This window comes from Cicer arietinum, chromosome 2, assembly GCF_000331145.2.
Source record: "Cicer arietinum cultivar CDC Frontier isolate Library 1 chromosome 2, Cicar.CDCFrontier_v2.0, whole genome shotgun sequence".
Lineage (NCBI taxonomy): Eukaryota > Viridiplantae > Streptophyta > Magnoliopsida > Fabales > Fabaceae > Cicer > Cicer arietinum.
The window spans coordinates 13,638,629-13,652,229 of NC_021161.2; the positions used below are offsets into that span (position 1 = coordinate 13,638,629).

At 36.4% G+C, this 13,601-nt stretch overlaps 2 protein-coding genes across 2 annotated transcripts in view; both read left to right on the forward strand.

The window, feature by feature from the left end:
* LOC140919355 (zinc finger BED domain-containing protein DAYSLEEPER-like) overlaps positions 1 to 664 on the forward strand; it is a 905-nt gene extending 241 nt beyond the window's left edge. The window contains exons 2-4 of the mRNA XM_073365362.1: positions 63 to 327; positions 436 to 504; positions 582 to 664. Of these exons, the coding sequence (XP_073221463.1) occupies positions 63 to 327; positions 436 to 504; positions 582 to 664 (417 nt within the window). The remainder of the gene's footprint in view (positions 1 to 62; positions 328 to 435; positions 505 to 581) is intronic.
* A 476-nt stretch (positions 665 to 1,140) lies between these two features.
* Positions 1,141 to 12,423, forward strand: LOC101511284 (uncharacterized). The gene is made up of 6 exons (XM_004490203.4): positions 1,141 to 1,678; positions 1,925 to 2,034; positions 3,539 to 3,636; positions 10,739 to 10,941; positions 11,283 to 11,332; positions 11,990 to 12,423. The coding sequence occupies exons 1-6, from the start codon at positions 1,279 to 1,281 to the stop codon at positions 12,038 to 12,040; spliced, it is 912 nt and encodes a 303-aa protein (XP_004490260.1). The 5' UTR covers positions 1,141 to 1,278; the 3' UTR covers positions 12,041 to 12,423.
* Positions 12,424 to 13,601: the final 1,178 nt, after the last annotated feature.

Here is a 13,601-nt window from a genome sequence, read left to right on the forward strand (position 1 = left end):
AAAAAAAAAAAAAAAAAAAAAAAAAAAAAAAAAGAGCTAGAACTTTGTTTGTCAAAACATAGTTGGATGTTTATTTAGAGGAGAAAGTTTTGCCAAGAAGTCCTGATTTTGATATTTTGTTGTGGTGGAAGTTGAATGGTGTTAAATATCCAACATTTCAAACCATTGCAAATGATGTATTGGCAATTCATGTTTCTACTGTAGCTTCTGAATCTACATTCAGTACCGGCGGACATATCTTAAGCCTTCATCGAAGCCGACTTCATTGGACTACTTTAGAGGCCTTGATGTGTGCTAGAAGTTGGTTATGGAGTGCTGAAAAGACTGGTATTTGTTTTAAATTATTCATTTAAATTTTAATATATTTGAAATAGCTAATAATTTTGTATATCTTAAATTATTGTTGTTTATATTGTACTATGTTGATATTGATAGGTGATTCAAATTCTAAAGTGGATAATGAAAATGCTATTTTATTCAATGAAATAGAGTCTGACGATGAAGGTATTCTATTCTTTACATTGTTTGATTTAAATTTGTCATGTTAAATGTTAATATTTAACTTTTATTTTTTAATATAGGTGAATTGTTGATCAGTGGTGTTACTTTACTTTCCAATTCCCGCCTTGAAAATGAAGATGATCATTATAAAATGCTTATTTAGAACCTTTATGTTTTGATGATTTGGAACTTTTTACTGTTTTGATTGATTAGTTCGTTTGAACTTTGAATATTTAGAACTTTTGTTCGAATTGAACTTTTGTTGATCAAAATATTGTGACTTGTAGTAAACTTAAACAAATTTGAAGATATTGTGATTTTATTATTTTGATTATTGTAATTTTAGAATTTATGTTGAATGTTACTATTTAGTCAAATTATTGATTTTTTATGTTATGAATAAAAAAATTCCAAATTTTGGAGTGGAGGCGGATGCAGTGCGGGGATGGATGTTAAAAAGTCACCCCCGACACGTGCGGGTGCAGGGGCGGTATTGGAGTTGCGGGTGCGGGAGCGGTATTGGAGTTGCGGGTGCGGGGTTGGTAATGCTTAAAACCGTCGACGTCCCGCCCCGTTGCCATCCCTAAAGTATAGTATATACACCTTATATATATATATATAAATAAGAGAAAGAAATTAAAGATAAACACATGTTCGCTCCTACGTCTGCTATGATACGTCGTCGTATCCTCTTCAAACAATAGTCCCCTCTTATCATTTTTTCCTCCTTTCATCTTCAACCTCTCTCCCCCTTCTTTTTCAGTCACTCAGCTACCAATGGAGGACTTCTGGAAGAGAGCCAAGACATTCGCCGAAGAAGCAGCGAAGAAATCTCAATCTCTAAGCAGTTCCTCCGCCACTGCAAGGATCGCCGATCTCGTCTCCGAAACCGCAAAGAAATCAAAAGAACTCGCCGCCGAGGCTTCCAAAAAAGCAGAAGAGATCAAAACCGCTGCTCTCCGTCAGGCTGATCAGATCAAGTCCTTCTCCGATACAATCTCCATTCCTCCTCAATTATCCGCAATTGCCGCCGCGGCATCAGCAACTGCCACTTCCACCGCACTTCCCTCCGTTCCACAGGAAGAGGAGCTCGAGAAATTTGGCGTCACTGACGATCTTAGATCCTTCGTTAAAGGCCTCACTTCCACCACCTTCAAAAACTTTCCTGTCAATTCTGGTATTTTCCGATCTTTTTGTCGTTTTCAACTTTTCATTTCCTGCATTTTTATTTAATTGTTATCATAAATATCACTTTTTTGCTGTAATGAAGAGTCAAAATATAGTTATTTAATACTTACTAGATGTTTTGTTTTTCAGATTCTTTTACTTGTCAATTTTTCAAGTTTTTGATTTAAAACCTTTTTTTATTAAAATAATTTGTTTTAATTGTCGTGGTTGGTTGAGTGTGTGATATGGAATGTAGATGAAAATGAATCTGAGGCTTCTGATGTGCCCACTTCGGGCTCTAATGTTCGGAAGGATCTCAATGAGTTTCAAGAGAAGCATGCCAATCTTGTTTTAACTACTGTTAAGGTGAATTCTGATTATATTTTTTACATTTTGTTATTATTTTGCATTTGTGTTATCATATGTATTATCTATTGTGATTATTTTATAATGCATTTCACTTCACATGGTTACTTTAGTAAGGTGAGGTCAAAATTTGGTTGTGAGTAGTGTTGTCAAATAGGGGTGTGACTAAATGGAACAAATCACTATTGTTTCACTATATATAATTTAGTACGAAGGGTTGTAAAATAGCTGCTATAGTAAAGCTATAGCTTTGTAGTGGAACCAAATTTTAACAAAATACAATTTCCTGCAATATGTGATTAGCAACACTGGAGTTGAGTTCTTGATTTATAGGGTTGTTAATTTGTGTTGCCGTAGTGTGACTGTCTTCATATCTGCAAGCCACTGCTAGCAGAGAAGATGGAGTTTCAAAACACTGCATTTGTTTTTCAACGATTCAAAGAGAAGTTTCTATTTCCTCCAATTTGAGAGTAGCAGCGCTGTTTGTTAGTAGAAAGTATTTCCCCAATGATGGAAAATTTTAGTAATCTGACAGGGACGACTGTGGGTTTTCATTCATGGTTTAAAATCAAAGTGCAGGTGCCAGGCTCCATTCTTCTGAGAAAAAAATGGAAGTTGAGGAACCCATTTTGATTTTCATGCTATGCCCTCCCCTTAGATGATACTTGGCATTCTGAGGGATCTTTCTCTATTGTTTTTGTTTCTCTCCATTTTCCATCTATTAAATCTCTTCAATACTATTATTAGTCTTTTATAATTTTCCTTCATCCCCTCTTCCCCTATGTTGGATTTAGCTTGTAATCATCCAAGACTGATGCATTGGAAAGTTGAAAGTGGCAGCGACATAACTGAGCTTGACAATTGTGAGTTCACGAGAATCCAGCCTCCAGTTTTGGCTCCCATCTCCATGGTCATATGCAAATATATAACTAGAGTAGAAGCAGGGGAAGAATGAGTGAAAAAATAGTAATGTGGAGAGGGATATAGAACTGGTTTCGGGGGCATCAATACTCTCCAATTGGAGAAAGCAAAGAATAGTTGAAGGGGGCGATAGGGAAGGGGAGAGAGGTCTTTTTGTTGGGGGGAAGCAAGAGGAGAGGAAAAAATGAGTATAAAAATTTAAATGACTTTAAAGGAATAAAAAATAGTAAAAGAGCCCCGGTCTATGGTGGACGACCTTATATGCTGGTCCACCCTAGTATTGGCTTTATAATGCATACTTCACATATAATGATGCATGATCAACAAATGTATGTATTTACCTGGTCTTTTGAGGGCTTATTTCCGTGTCCTTTTACTCATTCTTTAATTGTATTGTTGTTGATGTTGTATTCTTGTTTGTTGTCATTCATGGTCAATCTATTCTCTCTCTCTCTCTCTCTCTCTCTATATATATATATAATATAATGCATGAATTAAAACTTGAATAAGAAATGTATGCATTTGTAAATGCAAGGTGCATCTATAAAATTGTTTTTCTACTTTAATTTTTATTTATTTACAGGAAATTTCTAGGTTGAGATATGAACTATGCCCACGTGCTATGAAAGAAAGACACTTTTGGAAGATATATTTCACACTTGTCAACACTCATGTGGCTCCGTAAGTAGCATATATGTTAAATTTTGTATGTAGGTAAAGAAAATGTGGTGGAATAACTTCATTTTAATCATATTCTGTTTTATCTTATGTTATTTTTGTATGTAAATGCACATATAATGTATTCTTGTCTAAACTAAGGATTCCAGATATAGGCAATTTGAATTAGTTTCTAGCTTATGTAAACTTCATTAAAATAAGTTCATGGTTCTACACTTGCACAAACTTCCTTATAAACTCAATGATGTTTGTGGAGAAGTTAAATGAGAGAGCTTTTGAAAAAAATTGAGGTGTAGAAGTTAATTTCAACTTATGAGTTGTATAAAAAACTCAAAGTTATTGTTAGATACTTAGATTTTTTTAATACTTCTTTTCCACAAGCTGTTCTTCAGAAATTTATTCAAAATGGGTTTTATATCATTTTTTGATAATTACAATTTGGTCTTAATAGGCCAAGTTGATGATACAACCACTGGAATTAACAAAGAAAGGGAATTGAACAATGAATCAGTCAACCTAATCAGAATCAGAGTGATTCTGCTAGGAAGAACAAAAAGAATTTTATTGAATTGAATAGAAGAAGAATGGTTACAATAGGTCCCACGACCTTGCTGGTTCCACAACCAGAAATTCTGTTAACACCCAAAACTGCCTCAACTTCTAACAGCTATTCCTTCTTATAGTTCATTTATTCCCTAACTGCCTAACTAACTTTTAGACACATGTTACATTAGGAAGTTTTCAACCACTAACTGCCTAACTAACTTTTAGACATGTGTTACATTAGGAAGTTTTCAACCAAACTCTCCTATTTCCCCTCTGATATACATTTCTAATAGTAGGCTTAGGGCTATTAGTCTTATCACTACCCCCCCCTAAAAGAACTAACTTGTCCTCAAGTTGGAAATCAGGAAAATTGTCTTGAATGTTTGCTGCCAATTCCCAGGTACACTCATGCTGAGGAAGATCTTTCCATTTAACTAGCACCTCTAAGTAACCCTGCTTGTCCTCTCTGCTATCCAATATGGCTTCTGGGGTCACTTCCAACTCTAATTCTTCATTTAACATAGGTGGAAGTGGTTGAGGCTGCTGGTGTGGCTTCAATGCTTTCTTCAACAAAGATACATGAAAGACCGGGTGAATTTTAGCATGACTAGGGAGGATTAATTTGTAAGCCACTGGGCCAATCTTGCTACTAATTTGATAAGGGCCATAGAAGCGGGGGGACAACTTAGCATAAGGTCTATTGGCCAACGATTTGAACTTATAGGGCTGTAATTTGAGATAGACCCAATCATCTATCTGAAATTCAACAACCCTTCTGTGCTTGTCTGCATTCTGTTTCATTTGGTTTTGGGCTTTAGTCAAGTTCAACTTCAATTCTTCAAGAATAGCATCCCTCTGAAACATTAATCTGTTGACTTCTTCTACTTTAGAAGGTATAGCTCCAGCCTTTAGTAAACTAGGAGGGTCTCTACCATATAAGGCACGAAAAGGAGTCATCCCAGCTGAACTATTGTAATTGGAATTAAACCAAAATTCTGCCCAGTGCAACCCATCTAACCACTTCTTAGGCTTAGGACCTACAAAGCATCGCAGATAAGTTTCTAGACATCTATTTGTTACCTCAGTTTGCCCATCTGACTGAGGATGATAGGAAGTACTCATTTTTAATTGAGTTCCAGCCAGCTTGAACAACTCTTTCCAGAAATGGCTCAAGAACAAGGGGTCTCTGTCAGAAACAATGGTGGTTGGAAACCCATGCAGCTTCACTATTTCTCTCACAAACACCGCAGCTACATCCTTGGCTGAGTAAGGATGTCCCAAAGCAAAAAAATGGGCATACTTAGTGAGCCTATCTACCACTACTAGAATGGTATCCCTTCCTCTAACTTTAGGTAATCCACCAATAAAGTCTAATGAAATATCCATCCAAACTTGCTGAGGAATAGGGAGCGGTTGTAATAATCCTGCAGGAGTGAGTGTCGAGTACTTATTTCTGTGGCAAACTTCACACTTATCAACAAAGCTCTTAATATCTGCCCTCATGCCTTCCCAGTACAGAAATGTAGCAACTTTTTTGTAAGTTCTGAAGTATCCAGAGTGGCCTCCCATAGGTGTTTCATGGCATTCAGCAATGATAATAGGGATTCTGTTAGACAGCCTAGAAAGAACTAGTCGTCCTTTGTAATAAAGCACTCCTTTTCTCAACTCAAAGTTCTGATGTGCCGTAGGGTTAATGATCAGATCTTGCATCATTTGCATCCACTTAGATTCTTGTTGTAATTCCTGAATCCAAGTATCTTTTTCATCCACAGATAAAACTGAAATCACTGAATACATCATCTTTCTTGAAAGAGCATCTGCCGCCGAATTTTCAGCCCCTGGCTTGTACTGAATTTCAAAATCTAACCCTATAAGCTTGACTGCCCATTTGAATTGTTCATCTGAAAATAATCTCTGCTCAGTGAGAAACTTAAGACTTTTCTGGTCTGTCTTTACAATGAAGTGTCTTCCCATCAAATAGTGTCTCCACTTCTGAATGGCTTGAACCAGCGCCATTAATTCTCTTTCATACACGGACTTTTGTTGAGATCTAGTAGACAATCCTTTACACCAAAAAGCTAGAGGTCACCCTTCTTGCATTAGTACAGCTCCCAACCCCTTGCTGGAAGCATCTGTTTCAATTATAAATTGCTTATTGAAATCAGGTACAGCCAGCATAGGTAAGTTCACCATAGCAGTCTTCAATTCCTCAAAAGCATAACTAGCTTCAGGTGACCAAACAAATGCATCTTTTTTTAGTAAATCAGTGAGCGGTTTGGCTTTTCTACCATAGTTTTGCACAAATCTTCTGTAGTAACCAGTCAGCCCTAAGAAACCCCTTAGGCTTTTGATGTTGGTAGGTGTAGGCCAAGACTTCATATCTTCAACCTTGGAATTATCAGCTGCCACTCCTTCTCCTGAGATGATATGGCCCAAGTATTCTAAACTGGACTGCCCAAAACTACATTTTTTTAGATTGGCTTTTAGATCATTCTGTTTCAATATGTCCAGAACTAGTTGCAAATGTTGTGCATGAGCCTTCATATCAGTGCTGTAGACTAGTATGTCATCAAAGAACACCAATGTGAATTTTCTCAAATAAGGTTTTAGGATGTCATTCATCAAGGCTTGAAAAGTAGATGGAGCATTAGTTAATCCAAAGGGCATTACAAGGAACTCATAGTGTCCCTCATGAGTCCTAAATGCTGTTTTTTCAACATCCTCTGTTTTCATCCTGATTTGGTGATACCCTGATTTGAGATCCAACTTAGAAAACACCTGTGCCCCCCCTAATTCATCTAATAACTCTTCAATAATAGGAATGGGGAATTTGTTAGGAATGGTAATTTTGTTAAGAGCCCTATAGTCTACACAAAATCTCCAACCTCCATCCTTCTTTTTCACTAAAAGGATAGGACTAGAATAGGGACTTATACTCGGTCTAATCACTCCAGCGTCGAGCATTTCCAATACTAACTTCTCTATTTCAGTTTTCTGGTAGTGTGGACATTTGTAAGGCCTTAAGTTTGGAATTTCAGTACCTTCTTTCAGATGGATGGCGTGATCATGCCTTCTAGAGGGAGGTAGCCCTTGAGGATTCTGAAAAACTTCCTGAAACTGCTGTAGTATTTCCTCAATCATCTCTGGAATTTGGTGTTGTTGCTGCCGCCTGCCTTGATCATTATCACACTGCAACAATAATCCTTCACCCTCCTTCAACAATACTTGCATAAGGGCACCATAAGATAGTTCAGTTTTGGTCAAAGCTGGATCCCCTGCGATAGTGATCACTGAATTCCCTTTTTTCACGGTCAACTCCATCTTACCAAAATCTGCCTTCACCTCTCCCAACCCAGCCAACCAATCTAGCCCAAGAACTAAGTCTACTCCTTTCAAACTGAAAAGATAGAAATCTTGAATTACCTCTAATTTTTGCATGCAGAATTTTAGCTTCGCACATTTCCCTTTGCCCTTTACTTTATGTCCATCTCCCACTTCAACCATATACACTGGAGTTTCTGCTACTTGTAGTTGTAACCTCTCCACTAACTGCTTGGAAATAAAGTTGTGGGAAGCTCCACAGTCAATGAGAATGACTACAGGTATCTCTTCTATGTTTCCCCTCACCTTCCAAGACTTAGTAGATGTCAACCCAGTCATGGAATACATGGATAACTGTAATGAGTTGGAAGAGTCCACCTGACTCAAGTCTTATTTTCTGGTTCTTCATCTTCCTCTTCAGCTAAAAGCAACATCCTCAGCTGTTTATTTTTGCACACATGTTCTCTACTGAAGGGTTCATCACATCTAAAGCACAACCCTTTTTCTCTTTTTTCTTTCATCTCAACACTGGACAGTTTTTTATAATCTCCTCTTGTTCTAGAACTTTCCGCATCTAAGTTTGGTCTGATGGTATTATTCACACTGCCCATGGAAGAGCCCTCTCTCTGTTTATTTACTGCAGTCTGGGGTTCCAGGGTCACCATCTTACTATAAGAATTTGGTTTATATGAGCTATAGGATCTAGATTATGTTCCACTATTCTTCTTTAATAACACCAGATTCTTCTGTTCCACTAATATAGCTTTTTGAATTAATTCTGACAGAGTAGCCAAATCATACAATTTCACTTCAGCAAGTTGGATTAGGGTTGCAACCTTCCCACCATTGATACCAACTAAGAGCTTTGCCCTCCAAGGAAATGATTGTGGCTTGCATCTTCTCCTCTGCTGTCACGCCTCTAATTGCAAAGTACCGCTCCAATTTTTGGATCCACCCGTACGCGTCGTCCCCAAAAAAAATAGGGATTTCCAATCTTCTCCAACAATTTGGATTCAGACTCCGCTGATGACTCTCTCCTTCATTCTCACTTTCGCTTCCACCCTCCCGCGAGTGTCCATTTCCGTTTATCCCCAATTTGTTGGCTATCGCCGATAACAGCTCTTCGGTTTTCTGCATTCGAGCTTCGTTAAGCTCCAATCGCAATCTCATTCTCTCGCGATCTTGCTTCAGCTCCTCCATCTCTTGAGTCCAACTCTCATCGTTTCGTGCCATTCTTCTGGTAGAGACCATAGACGATTGCGGCAGCGATTGGTTGGTGGTGGATCCACTCCCTCAGGCACCAGAAACGGTGCTCTGATACCAGTGATACAACCACTGGAATTAACAAAGAAAGGGAATTGAACAATGAATCAGTCAACCTAATCAGAATCAGAGTGATTCTGCTAGGAAGAACAAAAAGAATTTTATTGAATTGAATAGAAGAAGAATGGTTACAATAGGTCCCACGACCTTGCTGGTTCCACAACCAGAAATTCTGTTAACACCCAAAACTGCCTCAACTTCTAACAGCTATTCCTTCTTATAGTTCATTTATTCCCTAACTGCCTAACTAACTTTTAGACACATGTTACATTAGGAAGTTTTCAACCACTAACTGCCTAACTAACTTTTAGACATGTGTTACATTAGGAAGTTTTCAACCAAACTCTCCTATTTCCCCTCTGATATACATTTCTAATAGTAGGCTTAGGGCTATTAGTCTTATCAGTTGATAATTCTGGCTTATGTCTAGATTTGCTGGCTTTGTAAGTTAGAAGACACTAGGAAATTTTTTAGGAAGAAAACAAGAATTTCTGGTATCAAATCTGACTACACAAGTATTTGACAAAGACCCTAATGTAGACAGATTATAGTGCTAACTAAATAAGACTTCTTCCTGTGATGCAACTAAATTAAATTTAAGGTTAAATTAATCAGTTGCTCCTATAGTTTTATTGAATTTCTAATCAAGTTCCTTTAGTTTACAACCATTTAATTAAATCCTTATAGATTTAAAATTTGGTACTTATATCCTCCCACACTAACGATGCTATTTATCTGGTAGTATTTGTGACATGGCATTGGCTCTCCTAGGACCCAACTTTCTCCATTGTTCATGATTCTGCAAATGCAGAATCACAACACCTCCCCCCCCCCCCCCCCCTTTTTTTTTTTTTTTTTTTAAAAAAAAAAAAAAAAAATTGCCCCCACCTTTCTTCCTTTCTATCATTCAAAAAATATGCAATGGTGACACAAACACATCCATAACCCTGTTACCCAATCTGCATTTGCTCATACCAATGCATGACTAAAATATTCAATTTCAAAACCTGTCTCTGGCGGCCCATATTAGGTTGTTGACCTCTTGGAGGTCTTGGTTGTTGAGACTGCGAAATTAGGTGGAGCGATCAGGGTGGGAGCTCTTCAGAGTTCCGGTTGCAACTGTCTGGTGGTGGCCTTTGCTGGATGTGATGGTGGTGAAGGTTATCTCATGGAGCAGAAGTCTCACATGCTGATGGGTTTGCTGTGTTCCACGACACTGTTTATGATGGTAGCTGGGCAAATTTGCAGTGATTGATATTGCAAGTTGTGCGTAATCGTTATCGGTAGTACACTAGTACGTGGTGTGTTTAGTCTTAACAATGAAAAGGGAGGGAGACTTGGGGCAATTTTCTTAGTTGCAGAGAGGTGAAGAATGCTGGTAAAGATACAGATTCTGTTTGTCTCTGTTTTTTCATGTTTTTGGAGAGTTGGTACATAAAGGTTGTGAGAAAATTAACATCTTTGTAGAGTTGGTAATGATGCAGGTTATGTTACCGTGTTTAGATACAAATTTTCCCTGTTTAAACACTAGTTGCAGCATGAAAATTTGTGTAGCCCACCTTAGACAATTTAACAATGTTAATATGCAATAATCTAATTACAAAATTTTAAATCTATAAGGATAGAATTAAACCATTTTAAACAATGAAGACTTAAAAAAATTCATTGAAACTATAGGGACTAACAGATGAATTTAACCTGAATTTAATAGAGGTTAAGGATAGTCGTAAATAAGGTAAAAGTGTGAACAAGATAAGCTGATTGTATTATTATAAGGCTTTAACCCCAGATGAAACATTTTCATGAGGTAGTTGGGAATTGGGATGTAAATAATTTGAGTTACATATATAATCAATAATGTTGTAGCATTTTTAACGTAGCCTCATTCAATATTTATGATATCACTCACAAGCAGGTATGAAAAGCAATATATGGAGGAGCTCAGAGCAGCAGCAATGCAGAGTGAGGATTCTAAGGTAGAACAAACTGCTGGAGGAAGTGGAAAGGCAGAAGTAACAGGGAAGAATGTGAAGAGTATATCTTCTAATTCATCTGCTACTGAGCAAGACTTGGATACATTTCTTCTTGGAGATCTTGAAGACAGTGATGAAGCTCCAGGTATATTATTCAAAAGTTTGTTTAGATATAAATACAGAAATATGCAGTTTACCATGGCATTTTGAATTTTGTATTCAGGATCGGTAACTGAAATTATGTAGCAAGTTTCATTGTAAAAGCATGCATGAATGCATACCATATTTAAGATTCCAGAGAATTAAAAGCATGCATGAATGCATACCATATTTAAGATTCCAGAGAATTAACTTGATTTTGAAATCATTGGTCAGACATTGCCTTTTATAGTTATAACCCAGATTTGTCTGTCATGATCTGCAAATGCTATGATGTTATCATCATTGTTCTACCTTTATTGATTGATTATCTTTTATATCTTACAGATGATGGTGATGGCAGCTTTGATGATGATTTTGACAAGATTGGCAATTCTGTAAGTGCTTTTTATCTGGATCCACTTTGGTTTGGGTTTTTGGTTTCAGTTTGTCTATCATTCTCTAGTTGCCTTAATATTGTTAGAGAGAAGGCTAATAGGATGTTCCCTATGAAAACTGATTTTGTTATTAGTAAATAGAACCCTAATTGATCGTAGATTTTGGGTTTAAAGCTTATAAGATAAGGTTGCCTAAGCTTTATAGCATTACACCTCTCTAATGGCTAAGGCTTTTGGGTTTGGTGTGTAGATAATACAGGTGGATAGTAGATCTCATACAGACACTTAATACTATTTTAAGGTTTTGGGGTTAATTCAACTCAATAAAATCAGTTTGTAAGGTGAGAATTGTTTTAAGTTGTATAAGCTCTATTCGCTATATCTCTAAGCACCCAGGAGAATTGGGTTTTTCCCAATAACTAAGATAACATTATAGAGGGGAAAAAAATAAAGAACTATGGAGCAAGTCCACCGCAGAAGAGAGGCAGAAAATTCCGTATTGTCAGACAGCATGTAATATTGATTGATTGAGAAGGGTTTTTTGTGTGTGTATATATGGTCTTCCCCAGCATTTTATAGTAAACTTTATCTGCGGGCAGCTTTTTTTTTTTGGTTAGTACAATTTTGATTTATCTATCATGTTATGGGAACTTTCAGGATGTTGAAGATGAGAAGCATGCAAAGAAAGCATCTGCTACAACAGTTTAGGATACGTAATTACCTTTTAAGACAGTTGAAATTGAAGTTTGCTGCTTGCAACTAGCAGAGATATCCGCCAGAGACGAATGGTTGTAGCAGTCTCAAACGGTGGCTGTGGCACTCTAGATTTGGTGAATTGGTGGAGAAAGCTTATGTAATTTGTTATTGTTTATTTGTTGACCATATTACCCTATATAGTGGCGGATTAACTCATTAGATAAGAATTTGTTGATGTACCCAGGCTTGCCTTGTACAGTTACATATTTGTTGATGTTACTAAATTCTTATATGAAGTTTTATTCAGCGAAGAACACTAGCATAATGATTCATGTACTTGTTACGCTAAGGTTAAAAGGGGTTGTTCAATTTGAGAACCTTTTTAGGACTTCCAACGTTTTGTTGTCACATTATCGCCACTGTTTCAAGGTTAACACTGAGTTTGCTTGAAAATATTTCTTAGGAATTGTTGAAAATGTTCAAGTATAGTAATGCATTAGATTAAATAACAATAAGCGAAGAGAAGATGAGTGATAGAAATAGATACATATGACAATTTATCCTAGTTCACTTGTCAATATAATGGCTTTGTTCAGTCCCTTCTACACTTAGAAAGATTTCAATAGAGTATGTGCTTATGTCGAAAATTCAAATATCAATGGTATTTATAGCCTATCCAAAACAATAAAATAAAACTGCTACTCACATCCTTGTTTGTCTTGAAAATTTTATCACATTCAAGTAGCGGGGAGTATAGATAAGCGGCGCAGTTGTACAAATTCACATTGTCCTTTGGTATTTGAGAATTCCTTTCTCTCTGTGTCGTTGGCAAATGAGATAAAATATTCATTACACTCATACCAAAGTTGAATCGTCGAACAAATGCAAGATGAGAGTAAGGACTCATTAGAATGAATGTTGAGGACTAGATGTAGAGACTAAAGTTTAAGGCAGATGGAGCAACAACAAATTGAGCAGATACAATAATTTGACACGTTGAGGATGTTTTGCGATTCATTGAATTTCAATTTTTTAATTAGACGATATAATTGAGAGTAGCCTGTTGATTGTTCTAAAAGATTTTATTAATCAAATAGTTTGTTGCTAGAACAAAGTTGATTTGAAGAATAAATACTCGTGATTAGTTTTGATGATAATAACATCCATAAGTGATTAATATGTTTTTTAAGTACACAAGCATAGCTCTTTGAGTAAATTCCTAAGATTCTTTAATTGTATCATTTGGTGAATGCTTATTTGTGTTCAATTCCATAAGACGATCCTCTAATAATCTTTCTCCATGTTATAAATTGTATCTGGCATAATTGAAGAAACACCTTTATATAATGAAAAATAACTCTTAAAAGAAGTCAAAATCTCTCTTTAACATTATTTTCTTCAAGTTCTAAAAAGCTTCACAATAAATTTTCAAAAGTGCAAAACTTTAAAATGAACAAGATGAAATTTCGATTTATTTTTACTAGGTGAGTTTGAAATCCATTTTAACTTAGAGAAATTTGAAATCCGCGTCGTTTTGTAGTTTGAGTGTACTATTGAAGGAGGTAGAAAATAC